This window comes from Phacochoerus africanus, chromosome 5 (genome assembly GCF_016906955.1).
Source record: "Phacochoerus africanus isolate WHEZ1 chromosome 5, ROS_Pafr_v1, whole genome shotgun sequence".
In the NCBI taxonomy this organism is placed as follows: domain Eukaryota; kingdom Metazoa; phylum Chordata; class Mammalia; order Artiodactyla; family Suidae; genus Phacochoerus; species Phacochoerus africanus.
In genome coordinates, this window is record NC_062548.1 from 1086245 (window position 1) to 1105507 (window position 19263).

Genomic DNA, 19263 nt, shown 5'->3' on the forward strand with positions numbered 1-19263 from the left:
TTTAGCTCTCCTTCCTCATGTGTGTGCCTCTGACCCTGACACACAGTGAGAGCCTATACCCAGCTGCCATCCAGTAATGAATTTGGTTCCTTTGTATTTCTCTCTTCCAAGTTCAAAATGACATGTGGGCTTTAATCTAGTTGATAGACAGCTGTCTACCATACATGTGGCCTGAAGGTCCCATGGGGCCCTGACTGAGAACCATGTGTGCCACACCTGAGGCTTGTAAAGTCTTCCTAGCTTTCAGGATTGTCCTGGTCCCCATTTTATTTTTTGATTTTTTTTGTGTGTGTTTGTTTATTAAAAAAAAATACTCGTTTTAGAACTTGAGACGATTAATAAATGCAACTTAGTAATATTGTGTCTGAGCGGACATGCTCCCATATGCATCTCTGTGGTGAAGTTACAGTGAGTGCAGGGCAGGTCCCTTGGTTCTTGGTTTTCCAGCAGAGGCCAGAAGATGTGCTTGGTTGTGAGAGACTGTCATGTTTGGCCTGGGCCTGGAGCCGTGGAGTTTCCCACTTGGAGAGACTCACTCAGTTTCAGATCCTGAGGAAGGGCTCGTGGAGGCCAGGTGGCTGGGGAGCGATGAGGGAGGATGGCTTGTGGGACAAGTCTCAGGGATTTGGGGCCAGGACACCAGTAAATGGGTTGGTCCAATTCTGCTAAGACAGTCTGTTCTGCCTTTGTGGGTGTTCGGGGCCATAGGAACAAGTAAGTAAAGGAGGACACCCTACATGGCCTCTGTTTAATAATTGATGGGTGTGACCTGCTATGAAGGTGAGGTGAAGGGTGTGAAGGGGCTGGAACGGGGGCAGGTGAAAACGGCTAAGAATGTTGGTATGTGTCTCCAAAGGCCTGCCAAGGATGGGCTGTGGCCTAGGACTGATGGCCCAGTGGTCCTCCTCTGGAGAATTAGCAGCTGTGTGATGATGGTCTGCTGAGCTCATGGGAGGAGAGTGCCAAAGGGCAGACAGAGCCTGTGTCCCAGATACGGTGAGGCCTTGTTGGAGGCCAGGTTGCATGACCCTGAGCCTTGATGGCTGGGATAGGGCGAAGTCAGCAGTCACAAGTCCAGGCCATCATCCCAAAGCCTCTCCCTTTACTTTAATCCTTTTTTTTTTTTAAAGTAAGTTCAAATTTGAAGATGTTGCAAGATTAGTACAAAGAGTTGGTGGCTGTCCTTCACCTCGATTCCCCACGTGTTAACGTTTTCCTCAGTGGTTTTCTCCTCTTCACTCTGTGCATCTGTGTATTTTGTCCTGAATCCCTTGAGTGGAAGTTGTATAATACACCTTTACCTCTAAGCTCTTTAGTTTGTGTTTCCTAAATAACAAGGACATTATCAAAGTCAGAACAATAATGCTAGTACATCTCATCTATAAATCTTACTCAGATTTCAGCTCTTGTCCCAATAACATCCTTTATTAGCAACAAAATCTTGCCTTGTGCCTGTTTAGTTGCTGTGTCTCCTCCAGTCTCAGACAGCTTCTCACGTCTTCGGATTGATGCAGAGATATTTCAGAAGAAGAAACACGGGTTTTTTTGCAGACCAGAGATCCGCAAACCGTTCTTCTTTTAGACAGCAGGTGGACTAATGGGTGGGGCTGCTCCAGGAAATTGTGTTTAAAAACAGGTGGCCAGCCCCTGGGTGCAGCTTGTCACTCTCTGGGTAAACTATTTCTCAGTCTAGATTTGCTGATGTTCCTTCGTGATGAGATTCTAGCTCTGCCTTCAGGGCAGGGGTACCCCAGCCAGGAGGTGGTGGCCTTCTCTGCTTTCTCTAGTGATGCCAGCACCCATGTGCTACAGACCTTCTAATCATGACATTACAACAGCAGTCAGGAGCAGCAGGGGCATGGGGGAGAGAATAGCAGCCAAATCTCCAGAATCCTTATAGCGAGGACGGGGCGGGGGTGGGGGGTAGGCAGCATCTGAGCAGAGGTTCAGTGCGAGGGTAAAGCAAGGGTCCAGAACAGAACAGGAGACAGCCTTCCTGCAGTGTAGCTGAGACCAGATCGGTGAGGTCCGTATCTAAGAAAGTTCCTGAGAAGACAGACTGAGTTAAGTTCTGCAGGATCTTAAATAAGGGGGATAGAGGGCTTGAACCCCCAAACAAGACTCACAGCCCTTGCAGCCTGTTCCAACACCCCGAGGAGCACAGCCAGGGTTCAGCTCCCCATCTGTTCCAGTCGGAAGCAGACCATGTTGGTCCCCCAGGTGACGTGGAGACCTGCTTCTGAAGGACAGTGAGAGGAAGCTCCCATTGTAGCTCAGCCTGACTGTATCCATGAGGTTTCAGGTTCGACCCCTGGCCTCGCTTAATGGGTTAAGGATGTGGCATTGCTGTGGCTGTGGTGTAGGCCAGCAGCTGTAGCTCCAATTCGACCCCTAGCCTGAGAACCTCCATATGCCACTCCTGTGGCCCTGAAAAGCAAAAAAGAAAAGGAAAAGAAAGGCCAGTGAGAGGAGAGGTGACTGAGGGAGGGCAGCAGATACCTCCAGACTTCATGGTAGGAAACTTAAGACCCAGCCCAGGGAGGAGGCACAGAAAGGATGTGTAGAAAGACCGAGAACCGTAAAAGAAGCGAAGGCCTGTCAGTGTGCAGGAATAGCGTGAACATGTGAGAACAACCAAGGGTAATTTTTTGCTGCTGACACTTTCTTTGCTCCTGACCGCAGTCCCATAGCATTTAAGCTATTGATGTACATGCATGTCTTTATGTACACATTTCATACTCTTTCTACATCCAGGGAGTTTTTCCAAGGATTTACATTGAAGAGGTAAAGGGTAATTTTGTTAAAATGTACCTAGATAGCCAAGTGGAGGAAATAGTATGTATTCTAACCTAAAAGACTGTTGCTGCAGCTAAACTGAGCGCTGAGTCTTTGCTGCCATGAAAACCAGCCCGTACTCAAGACAGTCATTTTCTGATTCATAATTTTATTTTATTTTATTTTTGCTTGTTAGGGCTGCATTCATGGCATATGGAGGTTCCCAGGCTAGGGGTCAAATTGGACCTAGAGCTGCCAGCCTACGCCACAGCAACGCAGGATCCAACCATGTCTGCAACCTACACTATAGCCATAGCAATGCCAGATCCAAGCCGCATCTGTGACCTACATCTCAGCTCGTGGCAACACCAGATCCTTAACCCACGGAGCGAGGCCAGAGATCAAAGCCACAGCCTCATGGTTCCTAGTCGGATTTGTTTTCTCTGCGCCATGACGGGAACTCCTAATTCATAATTTTTAAGAGAAACATCTAGCCTGGGCTTAGGGGACGGAGAGTAGAGTTAGTGTTTCATAGGTTTGCAGGATGGAAAGAGTTGTCGGGACAGTTGGTGGGATGAATGTACCTAATTCCCTAACGCCTGATGCCTGTGTGTTGTCCACTTAAAAATAGTTAAAATGGTAGATTCTCTGTTACTTGTATTTTATCACAATGTTTTTTTTTAATAAAAATAATCAGGCTGTATAACAAAGGTAATTAGGCAGAGAACATTGTATATTGAGTACAGTCTTTCCACAATAATATTTTTCTTTTTTGTTTTCTTCTTTTTTTTTTGTCTTTTGTCTTTTGTCTTTTTTTAGGGCCGTACCCTCAGCATATGGAGGTTCCCAGGCTAGGGGTCGGATCAGAGCTGTAGCCTCTGGCTTACGCCAGAGCCACAAAAACGCAGGATCCAAGCAGCGTCTGTGACCTACACCACAACTCATGGCAACGCTGGATACTTAACCCACTGAGCGAGGCCAGGGATCAAACCCACAACCTTGTGGTTCCTAGTTGGATTCGTTTCCACTGCGCCACGATGGGAACTCCACAATAATTTTTTTCTGTAAGAGTCAGCAGACTTTCTTCATATTTGCTATTTCTTGTGTCAAGCACTGGTTAAAACTCAGGCTGTTTTAAGATTTTTGGCACCCAAGCTGTTGCAAAGGATGTTATTTTTGCCATTGTAAATAACAGTATAATGAAATAAAACTTAAATGGCTCTATTAAATGTATCTGATCGATCTAAATACCATAGAGATTTAGCATTCACTATTTGTTTACCTTGAAATGGCATTTCCTTTCTGCTTCCACTGCATAATTTTACTGTGAAGTACCTAAGCTCTGTGCCTCCACTTCCCCATCTCTAGAATGGGACAGTAACAGTTCCTCCCTCAGAGCCGCTGTGACCTCTCAAGGAGTCAGTGTGTGTGGATGCTCAGACTGGGTCCCTCCATCTGGATGGAACCTCTTCCTTCACCTTTCATGTTTATGTTTCTGTGGATGTATATTAATTATTACAGCAAGGAGAGAGGGCTCTGCCCCAACTCTGATCCTGATTTTTGTTGACTTCAATTTTAAGTGCTGAGAGAACTTTCTCTGCAGACAGGAGTGGAAAGAGCTTTGTGAGGCATGTCATGGTTCTCCAGACTCCTTTTAAGCCATTTGCCAGAGATCACACAGTGATCTCTCGCCAGAAGTTATTTTGTTGATCACATGGCACCTTGGCTGGGTCATCCTTCAAGTTTGCTGAGTGCAGAGCCTTGGGAACCACTGGACATGCAACGAAACCTGTGATGAAGCTCTTAGCAGTTAGCCCTTCTCTCTCTCACACCCAAATACTGTTTGAGATTGTGCCTTTGCTTAGTGCCCTGGTGGTTGTCACTAAGGCAGTGCTACATGGCAAGGTGAGTAAAGGGGAAAGGATTGCTAGAGAAAAGGGATGGTGGCCACCTGGCAGTTCTCAGGCAGATAGTACAAATGGCATTTAGAAACTGAAGAAGATTTAGAAACTGACGTCCCTTCAGCCGCCCACACCAGGGGGTCCCAGTAAGTCTGCTGTCCCCAGGGACTTCAGGTACCAGTTCTGAAGGTTGAAGTTTAGACAGTTCACACAATGCTCATTCTTCATCAGGAGATTAATCTTTCTTATTTGGACCTAGAGCCTGCCTCCCAGGTATCCTGTCTTGAAATAAAATAGATAAATCACATAAATTGGTGCTTAAAATGTATTTTCAGGGTTTAAATACTTCACAAGAGTAAAATTACATCAGAAATCACTTAACAGCTGGTTCATAGTATGTTCACATTCAGTGTGCTATTTTTAATTTCCTGAAAATCAAACATTCTGATCAGCCCAGATGATGATTAGGTTTTCCAGTGAAAATAGAAAAGCTGGGTGAGAAATCCACATGGGCCTCCCTAAGCTTGTGTCATCCCGAGTCTCCTTAGAACCTGAACACTAGGTTGTGCGTGTGACTGGTGACTGCTCCATCCTGACACCAGACCCTCTCTGTCCCCCCGTAGGTATATGGTGCAGTGGCCTGGAGCACGGATACTGCGTCGCCAGGAGCTGGATGCCTTCCTAGCTCAGGCATTGTCCCCCAAACTCTATGAGCCTGATCAGCTGCAGGAGCTCAAGGTAATTGACAAGCCTCATTTTTTGGAGTTCTGTGAGACACAACTAACCTCCCTGAGCAGTCGCTCGGTGTACTAACTAGGAATACTAATGGTGTGAACTTGAGAGCCTTCAGGGCAAAAGGAATTTCCTTCCCGGTTATGGAAACAGTCAAGTCTACCTTTGTTGGATAAAGATTTTCCCTTGTTTACCAATGGGTGTTTATTCTTGTTTTTCACATCAGGAAATATACACTTGCCTTTATTTCAGGTGGGGACCCCAAACCCTGGGAGGGCTTGGTCCTAAGAATTTACTGACATCTGGCCAGGGTTCTTTTTCTTATTTCGTTCCGTTGTTCCTAAATACTGCATTCATTTTCTCTAAAAAATAGTCTTCGCCCTCCTGGTATTGTAAATCCCTTTTTAAAAACCACTTGAAGAACAATGGTATATCATCATCCCTGTGCCCTTTTAGTCAGCATTTAACATCGTATTCCTTTTAATTTTCCCTTCTAGTATTCCTTTTGTTCTTTGTTTTTGACACTGTTAATTTTCTCCACGTTGTCACCTGATTTTTTGGTGTGCTTATCTTTTCAGCGCACTTTTATTAGTCACTGTGTCCACATGGCTAGACTTGCTTTCTAATTTCTACACTAAATTTTAGAAAGTTCAAGACTTTTCAGAGTTAGCTAAATCAGTGGATCTGCTTTTTCTTTTTAATGTACAGGGTTTTGGTTTTTTCTTTGCCATTAGTTTGCTTTTTGTTTGTGTTTTCTGTTTGTTTATTTTTCCCAGCATTTAATTTGTAATCAAGTAATCTCTTTTGACAAAATCGCCCTCACTGTTAGATCTTTTTGCCCTTCTTTATGAAGGCGTTCTTTCCCTGCAGAGGAGTTTTAGGCTTATTGGATGGGTTTTCAGTATTCTAAAAATTCAGTTGGGGCTCCATAAATCTCTGGTTTCCCCTAAATTATTGAGTTAAATTCAGTAATTCAGTGTTGAGTAACCCTCAACTGTGTGGAGCCCCTGTCATTTGTGGTCATCTTTGGCTTCTGATGACTTTGAAACAAGCTAAAGACAACCAAACCTAGGAGAATCTACCTCAAATTGTATTCTTTACTTTGCAGATTAAGCTTTTCTGTTTGTCAGACAGAAATGATTATTATTATTTTTAAATGGTTTTGAATTTTAAGTTTTCGTTCTAGAGTATTTGGCCGGGTGTGCCCCGAGAGGCTGGTACTAAGTGCAGGCTCTCCCTCCCTGTGTCCTAGAGTGTGGTGCCATCACCACCGTCTTCATCAGCAGACTGTGCTCAGGGGTGTTGTAAATACTTTTACTAGAGTGTGGTGCCATCCCTCTACCTCTACTTCCTGTTTCTCTTATTTAGATTATTACATCAGTATTGACATCCCAGTTCTGAAAATCAGACCGCCAGGTATCAGGTATGCCCACCAAGCCTTATTCACCATCAAGTTGCTTTTACTCAAAGTTCATCTTCTCCCATATCCTTTTCATTTTTGGATCAACACATAGGGTATAACTTTTGAAAGACAGTCACACTCTAAGCTTTCATTTTGGTTCTTTTGAGGTCTTAGTGCTTTCATGATTTTTCTCCTGATTCTTCATCTGAAGCCAGGCACTTCTAGAGCTGTGTTTAGAAAGACCCATTTTATGCTCAGTTACTTGAGGCCCGCCACTGTCCCTTGGGGTCTTGCTGGTCTGGAGGTCTGTGTCCCCTCTGCCAAGGACAGCCTGCATCGTTAGTGCTGCATCGTGAGCACCATACATTCTGAAAGAGCCGGGAGGGCAAGTAGCAGCGCTCCCCGGGGGGGGAAGATAGTTGGGTTTTTTTAAAGACTGAAGATCCTGTCAGTACCAGGTTGAGAAGTGGTAGAAATAGTCATTATTTAAATGAACACAAATCCCTAGGCAGAGACCGAGGGTCCCAGATTCAGTGATAGAAAAGTAAATTTCAAAACTGTTTTGTCACTTAACTGTTAAAATTGTTTGGATAGTTCAAAAGCAGTGATGATGATTTTCTATAAAACACCATTCTCCTGTTTAGGATTCAGTCAACTCTTGATTTTTGTTGTTGCTTTAGGGCCATTATCCGGTTTGTGGATTGCCCAGATCCTGTGTTTCTTCTCCCATGTTTGCCCATTATGTGCTTTGAGTATAAAGAGGAGAAGAGAAAGAAAAGACCTCATTTTGCCAGTTTGGCCTCTTGTTGGCTATTGTGACGGGAGGTTTGATGGGAAAAGATGTTGAAACCATTGGTGCTAATGAATTAGCAAGAGTTTCATCTTGTCCATTCTCTGTCTTCCTGCCACAACCCTGAACAGTTGAGTGTTTTGTGTGGCTCCTTGAGGACCCATGGCAGTGACTGACAGCCCTCACTTTGGCCTGGTATATTTTTTAAGCAGTTCTCCTAGGTTACCAGCACAGATGTGATGACTACAGTAAAATCAGCCTTGACGCTGTGTTTGCAGGAGGGTGGGTAAGGGGTGAGGAGAAGGCCCTCCGCAATTGTAATGTTTGTCCACTTTTTCTCCCTCACTCTTAACATCCCTGTAAGTGCCTTAAATTCTTTAAACAGTTTCACATGCCAAGTGCAGAATTTAAAAGATGGAAAATGAAGAGCTTTAAAGACAGTATTAGGGGCGTGCAGCATGTCTGTGATGCCCGTCAGAATTGTTGTTCATATACGTAAAATGACAAGTCAAAGTAAGAATCTGTTGCCCAGTAATTAGATTTTGGACAAAGTAACCTCACTGGAATTTGGTTCTTGAACTAATTGGCCAGAGATGCAGTCCATATTTTTATTTCCTATAAGAAAATTTTGTCACTGTTTTTCTAGCTGAGGAACTTAGAATAAGTATTTATTAAAATAAATAAATAATAAATAATAAAAAATAATAAAATAAATATTTATTTTACATGGTATAAGAAAATAAGGTTGGAATATGAATATTGCAGCCATTCCTGTGATCAGAGGTTCAGGTTCTGGTGCTACCAGTTATCAGTTTTGTGACCTTGAGCTCTCTGTGACTCAATTTCTCCATCTATGAAATGGAGTACTAACAGCAGTATCATACATATGATTGTTGAGATGCTAATGAAGTGATACAGGGAACAATACTTAGAGTGGTGTCGAATACATATTTATTATGTACCCCATAAATATTAGGTAGCATTATGTGTATAATTAACATTTAGGGAATGAGATATAAAACACCATATGAAGTAATTTTAAAAAATTTTAATAGAGCAAAATCTACATAGCAATTGATATTTTATTTATGTTATTTAAAAAGTTTTTAAGAGTTTTCCTCTTAAATTAGTGGTAATTGTCATTTCTAAAACCAGTTGACTTGAAAATCATTTCTTAAACCCATAAAAACACAATTCTTCAACTAATGATGAGGCCATTTAAAACAAGTATAGGGAGTTCCCGTTGTGGCACAGCGAAAACGAATCCAACTAGTATCCATGAGGATTCAGGTTTGATCCCCGGCCTCGCTCAGTGGGTTAAGGATCTGGCGTTGCCATGAGCTTCGATGTAGGTCACAGACATAGCTCGGATCCTGCGTTGTTGTGGCTGTGGTGTAGGCTGGCAGCTGTAGCTCTGATTTGACCCCTAGCCTGGGAACCTCCATATGCCGCAGGTGCAGCCCCAAAAAGCAGATTAAGGGAAAAAAAGGAAATAAAATAAGTATAGGTATATGTGGATAATGAAGGATTATCCATTTCTCCCATCAGCTCACTTGGAGGTTACTTGCTCTGAGTAGGATGCTTCTGTGTTCCATGCACTGGCTCTTTTTTCTTAGCCTCAGCACTCAGATGGCCATCTGCCTAAAGTGGTTTTGCGCTATATTAGTTAAATAAGGGCTGAGAGTGGATGTGACCAGCACCACCAGTGACTAAGAAATGATAGCAGTATTGAAATTCCCCAGAAGGGTGCTGCTGGCACTTTGTCATAAAGCAAACGTCCTCAGAGCAGCCTCCATACCATCATTGCCTGCCCCTCGGCTTTGACCAGGCCCTCCCTTGCCTGGCCCGGGAGGCTGAGGCTGGCAGGGAAAGAGCGCCTAGAAGCCTGGTTGCTGTCATCCCTATAGAGGGGCCGGGGATGGGTGTGTGCACAGACAGCCCCCAAGCTTGGGCTGGCATCACCTCAGTGCCACGTTCCCATGGCATCAGTGACTGGGGAGGAGAAACTCCCTCTTTCTGCCTTAGGACTTTGAAGAAGGGAGTTTCCACTTCCTTTCTGCAGTGCAGAGAAGGGCAGGGCCAGTGGGGCTCCAAGTAAGTTAGGTGGTCCCTTCCCCCCATTTTGACCCTCTCTTTTCTCTGCTTTCTGCTTATAAATGTAAAGATGCATCTAATTCTATCACCCTGTCCCCACTTGCCCTCAACTGAATGTGTTTCTTAGTTCTCCTTTTTGACACTACAGTGCAGGAGCCAGCAGGGCTGGGCTGGAAGAGGTCAGCAGTCTTCTCCAGGTTCAGGAGGTTCGTTGCATTGACTTGAAGTTTTAGGGGGAAATGAAAGCTTGGAAAACACAGCTGATAATGGGGAGTATTGACACTGACAGCACAAAATATCAGATAATATTTGGCACTAGAATCATAATTTTTCCTTTTTAATGAAAGGCCACTTTACCCGCCAGTTATTCATTGCTTAGGTTGGTATTTGTAAAGACTGTATTCTTGGAGTTCCCTGGTAGCCTATTGGTTAAAAGACCTGGCTTTGTCACTGCTGTGGCATGGGTTCGATCCCTGGCCTGGGATCTGCATATCATGGATGTGGCCCCGAAAAAAGACTACATGCTTGGGAAACCATCGCCTTAGAAAACAAGTGTGCAAGGTGGGAAGACAGAAACAGGACAGTTAAAACTCAGTCCCGGATAATCCACAAACTAGACCCTTCACAGATAATCAAGAGTTGACTGTATTTGTCAGTGCTTCTTATCCTATGCATTAGGTGTTAGAAAAAAGGAAGGCTCACAGCACTAATAACTGAGTGAGAAGAAGCCAGAGATACAAGTCTCTAGATTCTGATAGTCTGCATGGTTCAGATGTAGTGTTTTTGCTGTTGTGTTCTTTCATTTGTAAGCTATCCATTTCTCCTAAAACATTTTGACAGTCTCATTAATAAGTTGCTATCTAAAACATTAGCGTCTAAAATAATGTCAGCATAAAGTACAAGCTTTAGAGTGAAATTACACCAAGTGATTTTTTAAAGAGAACTGCTTAAAAAGTGCAGAATATAACATTTCCGTTAATTTATTGCCAGTGTTTAGAATCTGAAGTGTAAACATTTTTATTTCATAAATGAATTGTGAGCTTCTTAACTGCTAAGGAGACTATTCATGATTTGTTACTTTGTCATGTGTCCACCTTAAATACAGGACTGCTTTACACTTGCATAACTCTTTACAACTTCCAAATTGAAATATTTTAGTATGTTTATAAAACAGTCTCTTAAAATCTAAGTTTGTTAAATAACATAATTCTTTCTGTTCAGACAGGTCAGTGTTAAGTCCCTGTAAGGTAGTGACAGGTCCGCTTAGGGGGAATTTGGTTAAGGGCTGTCCTCATCAGTGGTGGAGAGTTGTAGTCAGACATTGTGCAAATTGGATACTGTAGTATTCTTACTCCATAGAAATCACTCTTTTCCATTTAAAGATTGAGAACCTCGACCCCCGAGGCATTCAGCTGTCAGCTCTCTTCATGAGTGGTGTGGACATGGCCCTGTTTGCAAACGACGCATGTGGCCAGCCAGTGCCCTGGGAACACTGCTGTCCTTGGATGTATTTTGACGGGAAGCTCTTCCAGTCCAAACTCCTCAAAGCAAGCCGGGAAAAGACCCCACTCATCGACCTCTGTGATGGTCAGGTCAGTTACAGGAAAGCAGGCTGGGCGGGGAAGGGAGGAGCAGGCGGCCATCTCCAACCAGAATGAAATAATGCTCACCAGCAAGTCTGATCTTTCCCACTCAGCTTGTATTGAGCCTGAATGACAGGATTCTGATTTAGATGGGGCATAGCCCAGTGTGTAACTGAACGTTGGCTCAGCATCCATGTGAGCTGAGCTCAAGATGTACACTTGGTTCTCATTATTCACAATAATTTTAGTCTGTGAATTCGCCTTGAACACTGAATTAGCAAATACTGAACCTTTGCTCTTAGGGGAAATATAGGATTAGGTTCCTGCGAGTCTCCTGTCGTAACATCTTCATCAACCAGTCCATCCATAACTTTGTTTTATGTGTGTTTCCTTTTAAGACTTCTTAATGCATATATATTATAAATTCATTCACTCACGGTGAACTTATGGCCAGCAGCATTATCACTAGGCCTGAACAAAGCTGACTTAACCAAAACACGTATTTTCTCTGTAAGGCACAGCACAGCCTGGTACTTGAGAACATTAGCTAGTACTCAGCACCGGGGCGGGTATTTCCAAAATGATTCACAAAAACACAAAAAATGTGGCACTGAAGGAAGAGTGAGCAGGACACTTAATGTACATTATAAAAGCTGAAACACGAAGGCAACACTGTGCTTTCGTCAACCTCAGGTGGCAGCTCAAATTTTATCCCATTCAACAAATGTCTTCAAATAAATGTGAGCAAGTGGGGGGGGGGTGCAGATATGGAACTCATGAGCAATGAAGATTGACTGTACTGTTTAAAAATCCCAATTTAAAAACAAAGTGACGTTGTCAGGTTATCTTGTCCTTTTGCATAAAAGAAGCTCTCACATGTGCTTCAAGCTTTTAAACCTTAGACTACAAAACACGCCTTCTCCCACCTGCCTCTTACGTGCAGCTCAGTCTAAGGAAAGATTTTCGAAGTAAGCAGGTTTTCAAGGTCTCTGATTAAGGATTGGTTATTGGTCTATGTATTTATATATTTATTAACAAAAGACACTCCAGTCAAATGTTCCCAATATTTTTTCACAGTGGAATTTGACATATACAAGTTCTGTGAGGTTACTGGACGGCCATCTCACAGCATCCCCGCAGAGAGGTTGTCCTGTCTCAGAGAGCTCCAGGCTTCCCTAAGGAAGCACCTGTCACTCTGCCTCAGGTCCTTTTCTGTAAAATACAGTAACTACCTGACCTAAAACTAAATTCAGAGAAAAGTAAACTTGAAAGATGTGAGTCGGGCATCATATACCCTATGGAAGGAGGGCTGTGAGCATCATCTGTCTGGTTGTAGACATGTTTTGGTTTGTTGTTGTTGTTGTTAATTGTTTTTGTTTTGTTTTGTTTTGTTTGCGTCTTAGGGCCACATTAGCAGCATATGGAAGTTCCCAGGCTAGGGGTCAAATCCTCTGCCTCAGCCACAGCAGCGCAGGATCTGAGCTGCGTTTGTGACCTACACCACAGCTCATGGCAACACCAGATCCTTAACCCACTGCGCAAGGTCAGGGATCGAACCCATGTCTTCATGGATACTAGTCAGATTCGTTTTTTGCTGCGCGACAGTGGGAACTCCTAGACATTGATTTTGAGAACCAAATTCATTTCAGTTAATAACTTTTATAGTAAATGGTTCTCACCTGAAGATCTGCCGAGAAAGTTGGAGTTTTAATTCGTTTTGTAAGATTTGAGATGATGACATGAAGAGAGCTGTTTTTGCGTGTGTTTGCTTTCGCAGTCTGTAAAATATTGCTGAGCAGATTGTGACCGTGTAATTTATGGGTAAATAAGTAGACATGGCACAGTGGTTGGTGTGTCTGTCTTCTTTCCTGTTCATTCCAATTCCATTGAAACCTTGTGAAGGAAGGTTTCACATGCCAGTCCTTGACTTCCAGGCCGAGCAAGCTGCCAAGGTGGAAAAGATGCGGCAGAGCATCCTGGAAGGGCTGAACTTCTCCCGGCAGAGCCACCCGCTCCCCTTCCCACCGCCAGCGGCGCTGCCTTTCTACCCCGCCTCCGTGTACCCGCGGCACTTTGGTCCCGTCCCCCCGGCCCAGGGCCGGGGGCGGGGCTTTGCAGGTGAGCGTGTCCACCAAGGTCTGCAGGGACCTGCTGGTGTGGGGAGACAGGCTCTGCACACCACTCAGGCCTCCCTAGTGGGCCCCTTCTTGCTGCATTGAGACCTTGTAATGAACTGTCAGGCTTAGTTAGGAAGTTCTCAGCAGCAGCTCTTCACATTGGAAAGGAGCAAACTTGATCCCGCAAGAGATGATAGGAGAGTGAGGGGAAGCTATAAAAGCTGTTGCAGAGCTTTTAAGGTGGGTCAGTGTAGTTGCTTCAATTTGTGATTAAAGATCTTCTCCTGTGTGGGGTCAGAGGAGCTCTCCTTCACTAAGGCCACCTCCCAGGCCCGTGACAGAGCCTACGGCAGTAGTGTCAGGCTCTGGAGGCTCCTCCCAGAACAGGCAAGGTAACATGTCAGTGCTGCTCATGACAGGAGGGGTCAGGAGTTCCCTCTGTGGCAACTGATGGTGGAAGAACAAGTGAAGAACACGGGGTCACTCTGCCCAGAAGCCCGCTGGTGGTTTTCTGAACCCAGTTCCTCACAGCCCCTCCCATCTCTCTCCATCCGGGTTCCACAGGAGTCTGTAGCTTTGGAGGCCCCTGTGGGGAAACCGTAGCGACAGGCGCTTACCGTGCCTTCCGTGTGACGACGGCGGCAGGACCTTGCGGCGCCTTCTCAGGCAGTGACAGCGGCAGGACTAGCAAGTCGCAGGGCGGTAATTATGCCACACTTCCTCCTAGAGCTTCTGTTTGCCAGCACTTCCCGCTCTCTGGCTCCTCTTTCCCCTTGTCTGACCTGCCTCCAGCACCATAGCCTTCCTGAGAGGTCCCCACTCTGGCACTCGCCGCTGCTCTTCCCCCAGCCTTTGCCTGTCCCCGGGTCTCTGTAGCAGCTTTGGTATGTCCCATCTCTGCCTTCCAGTGGGGCCACTGTGTGTCCATGCAGCCTTTCTTCTGTGCACCTGACCCCCTAGCCATTGCCTCCTGTGATAGAGCAGTCCACTAGTAATACCCAGGGACCTTTCCTCCTGTCGTGTTCCCTCACAGCCCCCAAGAGTAAAGAGGGTACTGCTTGTACAATTCTTGGCATATAAATAAAAGTTTATCACAGTTTGTTTCATAAAAACATTTTTAAAGAAAGATCCAACACCAGATATATAGTCTATTTTAAGTTCCCACTGCCTCTCTTTTCATTTGTCTTAGGCTTGCGAGGGAGAGAAAGTCTTAACATTCAGTTTTGAAATAATGTCTAGTGATTTTTATTGTACTTTGAAGCCCATCATGACTTGTGGCTTTGTCATAAATCCCACATTTGGGGACTGCAGATCTAAGCCTAGCCATCAAGTCTACATTGTAGGATGACTCAAATACAGTTTTGAAGACCTTTTCGCATAGGCAAGTCTTCTTTCTTGACTAGGAGTATTTTTCCAGCTCAGCCTCTTGGGCACTTACGGAAGCTACTGAGAGACATCTCTTGTAGCAGGAGGACTCTCACAGATGAATGCGGCTCTGTCTCTGCAGCCGTAGGAGCCATTTCTGTACTCCTTCCTGGACTCGCATGCCCCTCTCCTGCCTCCCTCAGTCTCTTGACTGCCCAGGGTGCTTCTCCTCCTGTTCCTGTGCGTCCCGCAGTGCGCAGTAACGTGTGCCGTCTGCTTCACAGTCGGCTTCAGCTTCTTGCAGCTCTTGTCTGGAAACTCACGCTGGCCTATAGTTGGGATAAAATACTGTGGGGGCTGGGGTGGGAGGGGAGTCTTGACTGTGGACATTGTTGGGTCAGAAGGGGTTTTTTAGTCTGAAATGACAAGAGGAACATCCCTCCAGACTTCCCCCACAGTGTCTGGAACTCAGGTCTGTGCTGTCCAGTATAGTAGCCATTGGCCACATGTGGCTCTCGAGCATTTGAACTGTGGTCCATCCAGACTGGGCCATGTCCTAAGTACGCATCTAATTTTATACTTGATACAGAAAAAAGAATGCAAGATATCTCACTAGTAGTTTTTTAATTTTGATTGAGTGTTGAAATTAATATTAATTTGGATATATTCGGTTAAATAAAATATAATTACTAGTATTTATTTCATGTGTTTCTTTGTACTTTTTTGTCTTTTTGCCCTTTTTCTAGGGCTGCTCCCGCAGCATATGGAGGTTCCCAGCCTACGCCACAGCCATAGCAACTCAGGATCCGAGCCGAGTCTGCGACCTACACCACAGTTCACGGCAACGCCAGATCCTTAACCCACTGAGCAAGGCCAGGGATCGAAACCGAAACCTCATGGTTCCCAGTCAGATTCATTAACCACTGAGCCATGACAGGAGCTCCTCTTTGTACTTTTTAATGTGGCTACTAGAAAATGTAAGGCTTGTTGCAGATTTTGTTGAACAGCTCTGCCTGGCTGTTAATCGTCATGGTTGACACCAAGATGATGGAGGGTTTGTTATAATCCATTCCATCTATGAGAACATAAAATGCTTGAGATTCTGTTTTGTTTTTATCAGAAGTTTTGCTGTCAGTTAATTTCTTGAGAATTTTCTTAGGGTAGTCAGAAAAACCTTAGAATATGCAGGCTACCGGTAATTAATAGACATTAGTAGACCCAATAAATATTTATCGCCCTGCATAAGGAAATTTTCATGCAATAGTATGATAAGAAAAAACAGGCTAAGAAAAAAACAGGATAAGAAATTAATTACAGATTAATTTGTGTGATGTTTGGTTAAGGTAGTAAACTTGTCAGTAGCTTCCCAAAGAGGAAAATACCTGAGTTCACAGATTTTCATCTTGGTGCTGTAGAAGGTATGCGCTGTGCAACCAGTACGTTATTGGGTCTATTTCTACGTAAGAGCCATGCTCATTTTGCAGTCGTATCCTCTTTCAGTTGTCATGGCTTGTTCAAAGACCCAACACAATTGCCTTACTTTCAGGTGTGTATATATATATTTTTTTCTTTTTACGGCTGCACCTGCGGAATATAGAAGTTCCTGGGCCAGGATTCGAATTGGAGCTGCGGTTGGGGTCTACACCACAGCCATGGCAACACTAGCTCCAAGCCCCATCTGTGACCTACACCACTACTTACAGCAATACTGGGTCCCTGACCCACTGATCCAGGCCAAGGATGGAACCCACATCCTCACAGAGACAATGTTTGGTCCTTAATCTGCTGGGCCACAGTGGGAACTCTGTCAGGTGTATTTTTAACAATAGCTTAAAACCATTAATATCAAACTGTGTGCATAGATAGTTCACATAATAAACAAGAAGTCTTCATACCCAAGAGAAAGGGGCTGCATATGAAACAGAAACCACATTTGAAAAGAAATTGCTCGCTTGTTTCTTTTTTTTTTTTTTTTTGGCTATTCTTAATTCTGTGATTTTAAAGATTTTTTTTCATGTATTTTTTTATGCAGGAATCCAACCTATACCTTCTCAGGGAGGGAAGCTAGAAATAGCTGGCACCGTGGTTGGCCACTGGGCTGGGAGCAGACGGGGCCGTGGGGGCCGTGGGCCTTTCCCCCTGCAGGTGGTTTCTGTTGGAGGGCCAGCAAGAGGGTGAGTTCGGAAGGAAATGTATACTTTAAAACAGAAAAAAAAGAGCAGCCTTTTACCTGGTACTTTAATCGTGAGTTTATTTGCTAGGACCATTTTTGTGTCATTAAATATTCTTCTCTAACATTAGTCATGGTGGTTGAATAGGATTCCATTACAGATAGAGCACTATGTCACATTTAAGCCATTATTAAATATTTATCCAGAAATTATTCAACGAACCATTTTTCAATTTTTTTTTTTTAAAAAGAACATTTCTGAATGAAGTGCATTATCTGTCAAATTGTACACTCTGGATATGGACCAGAAAAGTATGATTGATTCCTTGGAATAAATCTTTGGTGTGATTTAATAAAGTCTGTGCTTCCTGTAACATAAGTTAGACTCCTTTAAGTCCATTTGATATTAAGTGTTTAAATGTTACCTGTAACAGATTCACACCTACCTGTTTTTGTCCTCTTGTATGTGTTTAGGCGTCCAAGAGGAGTTATTTCCACTCCAGTGATCAGAACATTTGGAAGAGGTGGAAGGTACTATGGCAGAGGCTATAAAAACCAGGGTGCGATTCAGGTAATGACATAACACAGCGCTAGTGCCGGTTCACTCCTGAGCCTCTGGTCTTCCTAGGCCAGCATTTCAGTGCCTTTGTCCAGACAGGAGGGGTGTTGGGATATTTCTGTAGCTGTTGAGCATCTAACACAGTAGTGGCACATGGTGCTCACCAAGTACACACTCCCTCAAACCCAGATCATTTTAGCATCGTTTGCGGTGAAGAGAGCCTCATCATCTCGTGTCCACATGCTGTACAGTGGGATTTAGCTGAGAATAACCCAGGAGCTATTAATGCTATTTATATCATAAAATATTAGGTAAATTGCATTTTGTATCTGAAAGAAAGTTATGACTTTAAATGCTGGGACAGTGCTTCTTTTTCTCCTCCTAGACCCTCTTCTCTTGTCTCTAGCTCTTCCCTGAAAGGATTAGCCCTTGAGAAAAGAAAGTCACATTCCTGTCTTTATAAAAGAGCTAGAATTTTCTTCTACTTCGGGTTTTCCATTTAGGACCTGGGTTCTGATGAATTTCCCCTTGAGAACAGTCTTTTAGAAATCCCAGTCAGCCCTCACGGTGTATTATATTGTCTTACTTATTGAATCATGATGTTCAGTCCAAGTGCGTAGTGTTTTCCCATACTATCCTTGTAAACTTTCAGAGTAGTACACTCTTGTGACTCATTTACTAACAACTGGCATTTGGAAACTTAATTGGCCAAGAGAAAATACAACTTTTACCTTTGTCCGGTGATCTTAAGCATCTTGGAAGCATCTGTTTTGATGAAGTACACCAAACAAGTTAAGTCCTGGGGCATCTCTTCCTGAAAGTAGGCCCAGGCAGCCCCTCTTTATAGCACAACATCCAGCAAAAAGGAGAGGCCTCAGCTCCTTCTGGCTCCCTGGACACCTCCCCACCACAAGCTTCACCAAGACACCCTTTTGGGCCACAGGCACTTAGCCTCTAGACACAGTCACAAGAGGGACAAGAATTTCATTCTTTTTTTCTTTCTTTCTTTCTTTCTTTTTTGTTTGTTGTTTTTTGTCTTTTTAGGGCTGCACCCACAGCATATGGAGGTCCCCAAGGCTAGGGGTCAAATCAGAGCTGTAGCTGCCAGCCTCTGCCACAGCCACAGCAACACAGGATCCGAGCCACATCTGCGATCTACACCACAGCTCACGGAAATGCCAGATCCTTAACCCACTAAGCGAGGTCAGGGATCGAAGCCGCAACCTCCCTAGTTGGATTCGTTTCCACTGCACCACCACGAGAACTCTAAGAACTCCATTCTTAATTGGATCTCCAACACAGAGCTCATCCTGTGAAAAATGCCCTGGTTGTACATTATGGTCATCCTTGGTGGATACAGGGTCTCTCCTGAGCTGGTGGTGGGGAATATATGTCCCCATATTACTTACGCATTATTTTTATTTTAATAGGAAACCTAGATGCTGGAAAGCGTACACACACAAATAGCCATGTGGCCATCCCCCACGTAATAAAAGCATTTTCCCAGCCACACCAAGGGCCCCTCACAGGCCAATCCCAACACCACCTGCCTGCCTCCCTCTGCACAAGATAACCACAACCCTGTATTTTACACTGAGGTACTTCTCCCTTGTCTCTTTCTGGTTTTATCACTCAGGTGTGCATTCCTAGATGCTGTAGTTGAGTTGTGCTCATTTTCCTTTAGTTTGCTATGTCTTCTAAGCCTCTCTAAGTCTGCAGGTTCCCCTCCCTCCCTTTCTTTTCTTCCTTCTTTTTTTTTTTCCTTCTTTTTGCCC

At 44.2% G+C, this 19263-nt stretch overlaps 1 protein-coding gene across 2 annotated transcripts in view; it reads left to right on the forward strand.

Annotated features, from left to right (window-relative positions):
* FAM120A (family with sequence similarity 120A) overlaps positions 1-19263 on the forward strand; it is a 113150-nt gene that overhangs the window by 86635 nt on the left and 7252 nt on the right. For both annotated transcript variants that reach the window (XM_047779331.1, XM_047779330.1), the window contains 6 exons: positions 5300-5414; positions 11077-11286; positions 13212-13395; positions 13959-14096; positions 16792-16933; positions 17404-17500. In XM_047779331.1, the coding sequence (XP_047635287.1) occupies positions 5300-5414; positions 11077-11286; positions 13212-13395; positions 13959-14096; positions 16792-16933; positions 17404-17500 (886 nt within the window). The remainder of the gene's footprint in view (positions 1-5299; positions 5415-11076; positions 11287-13211; positions 13396-13958; positions 14097-16791; positions 16934-17403; positions 17501-19263) is intronic.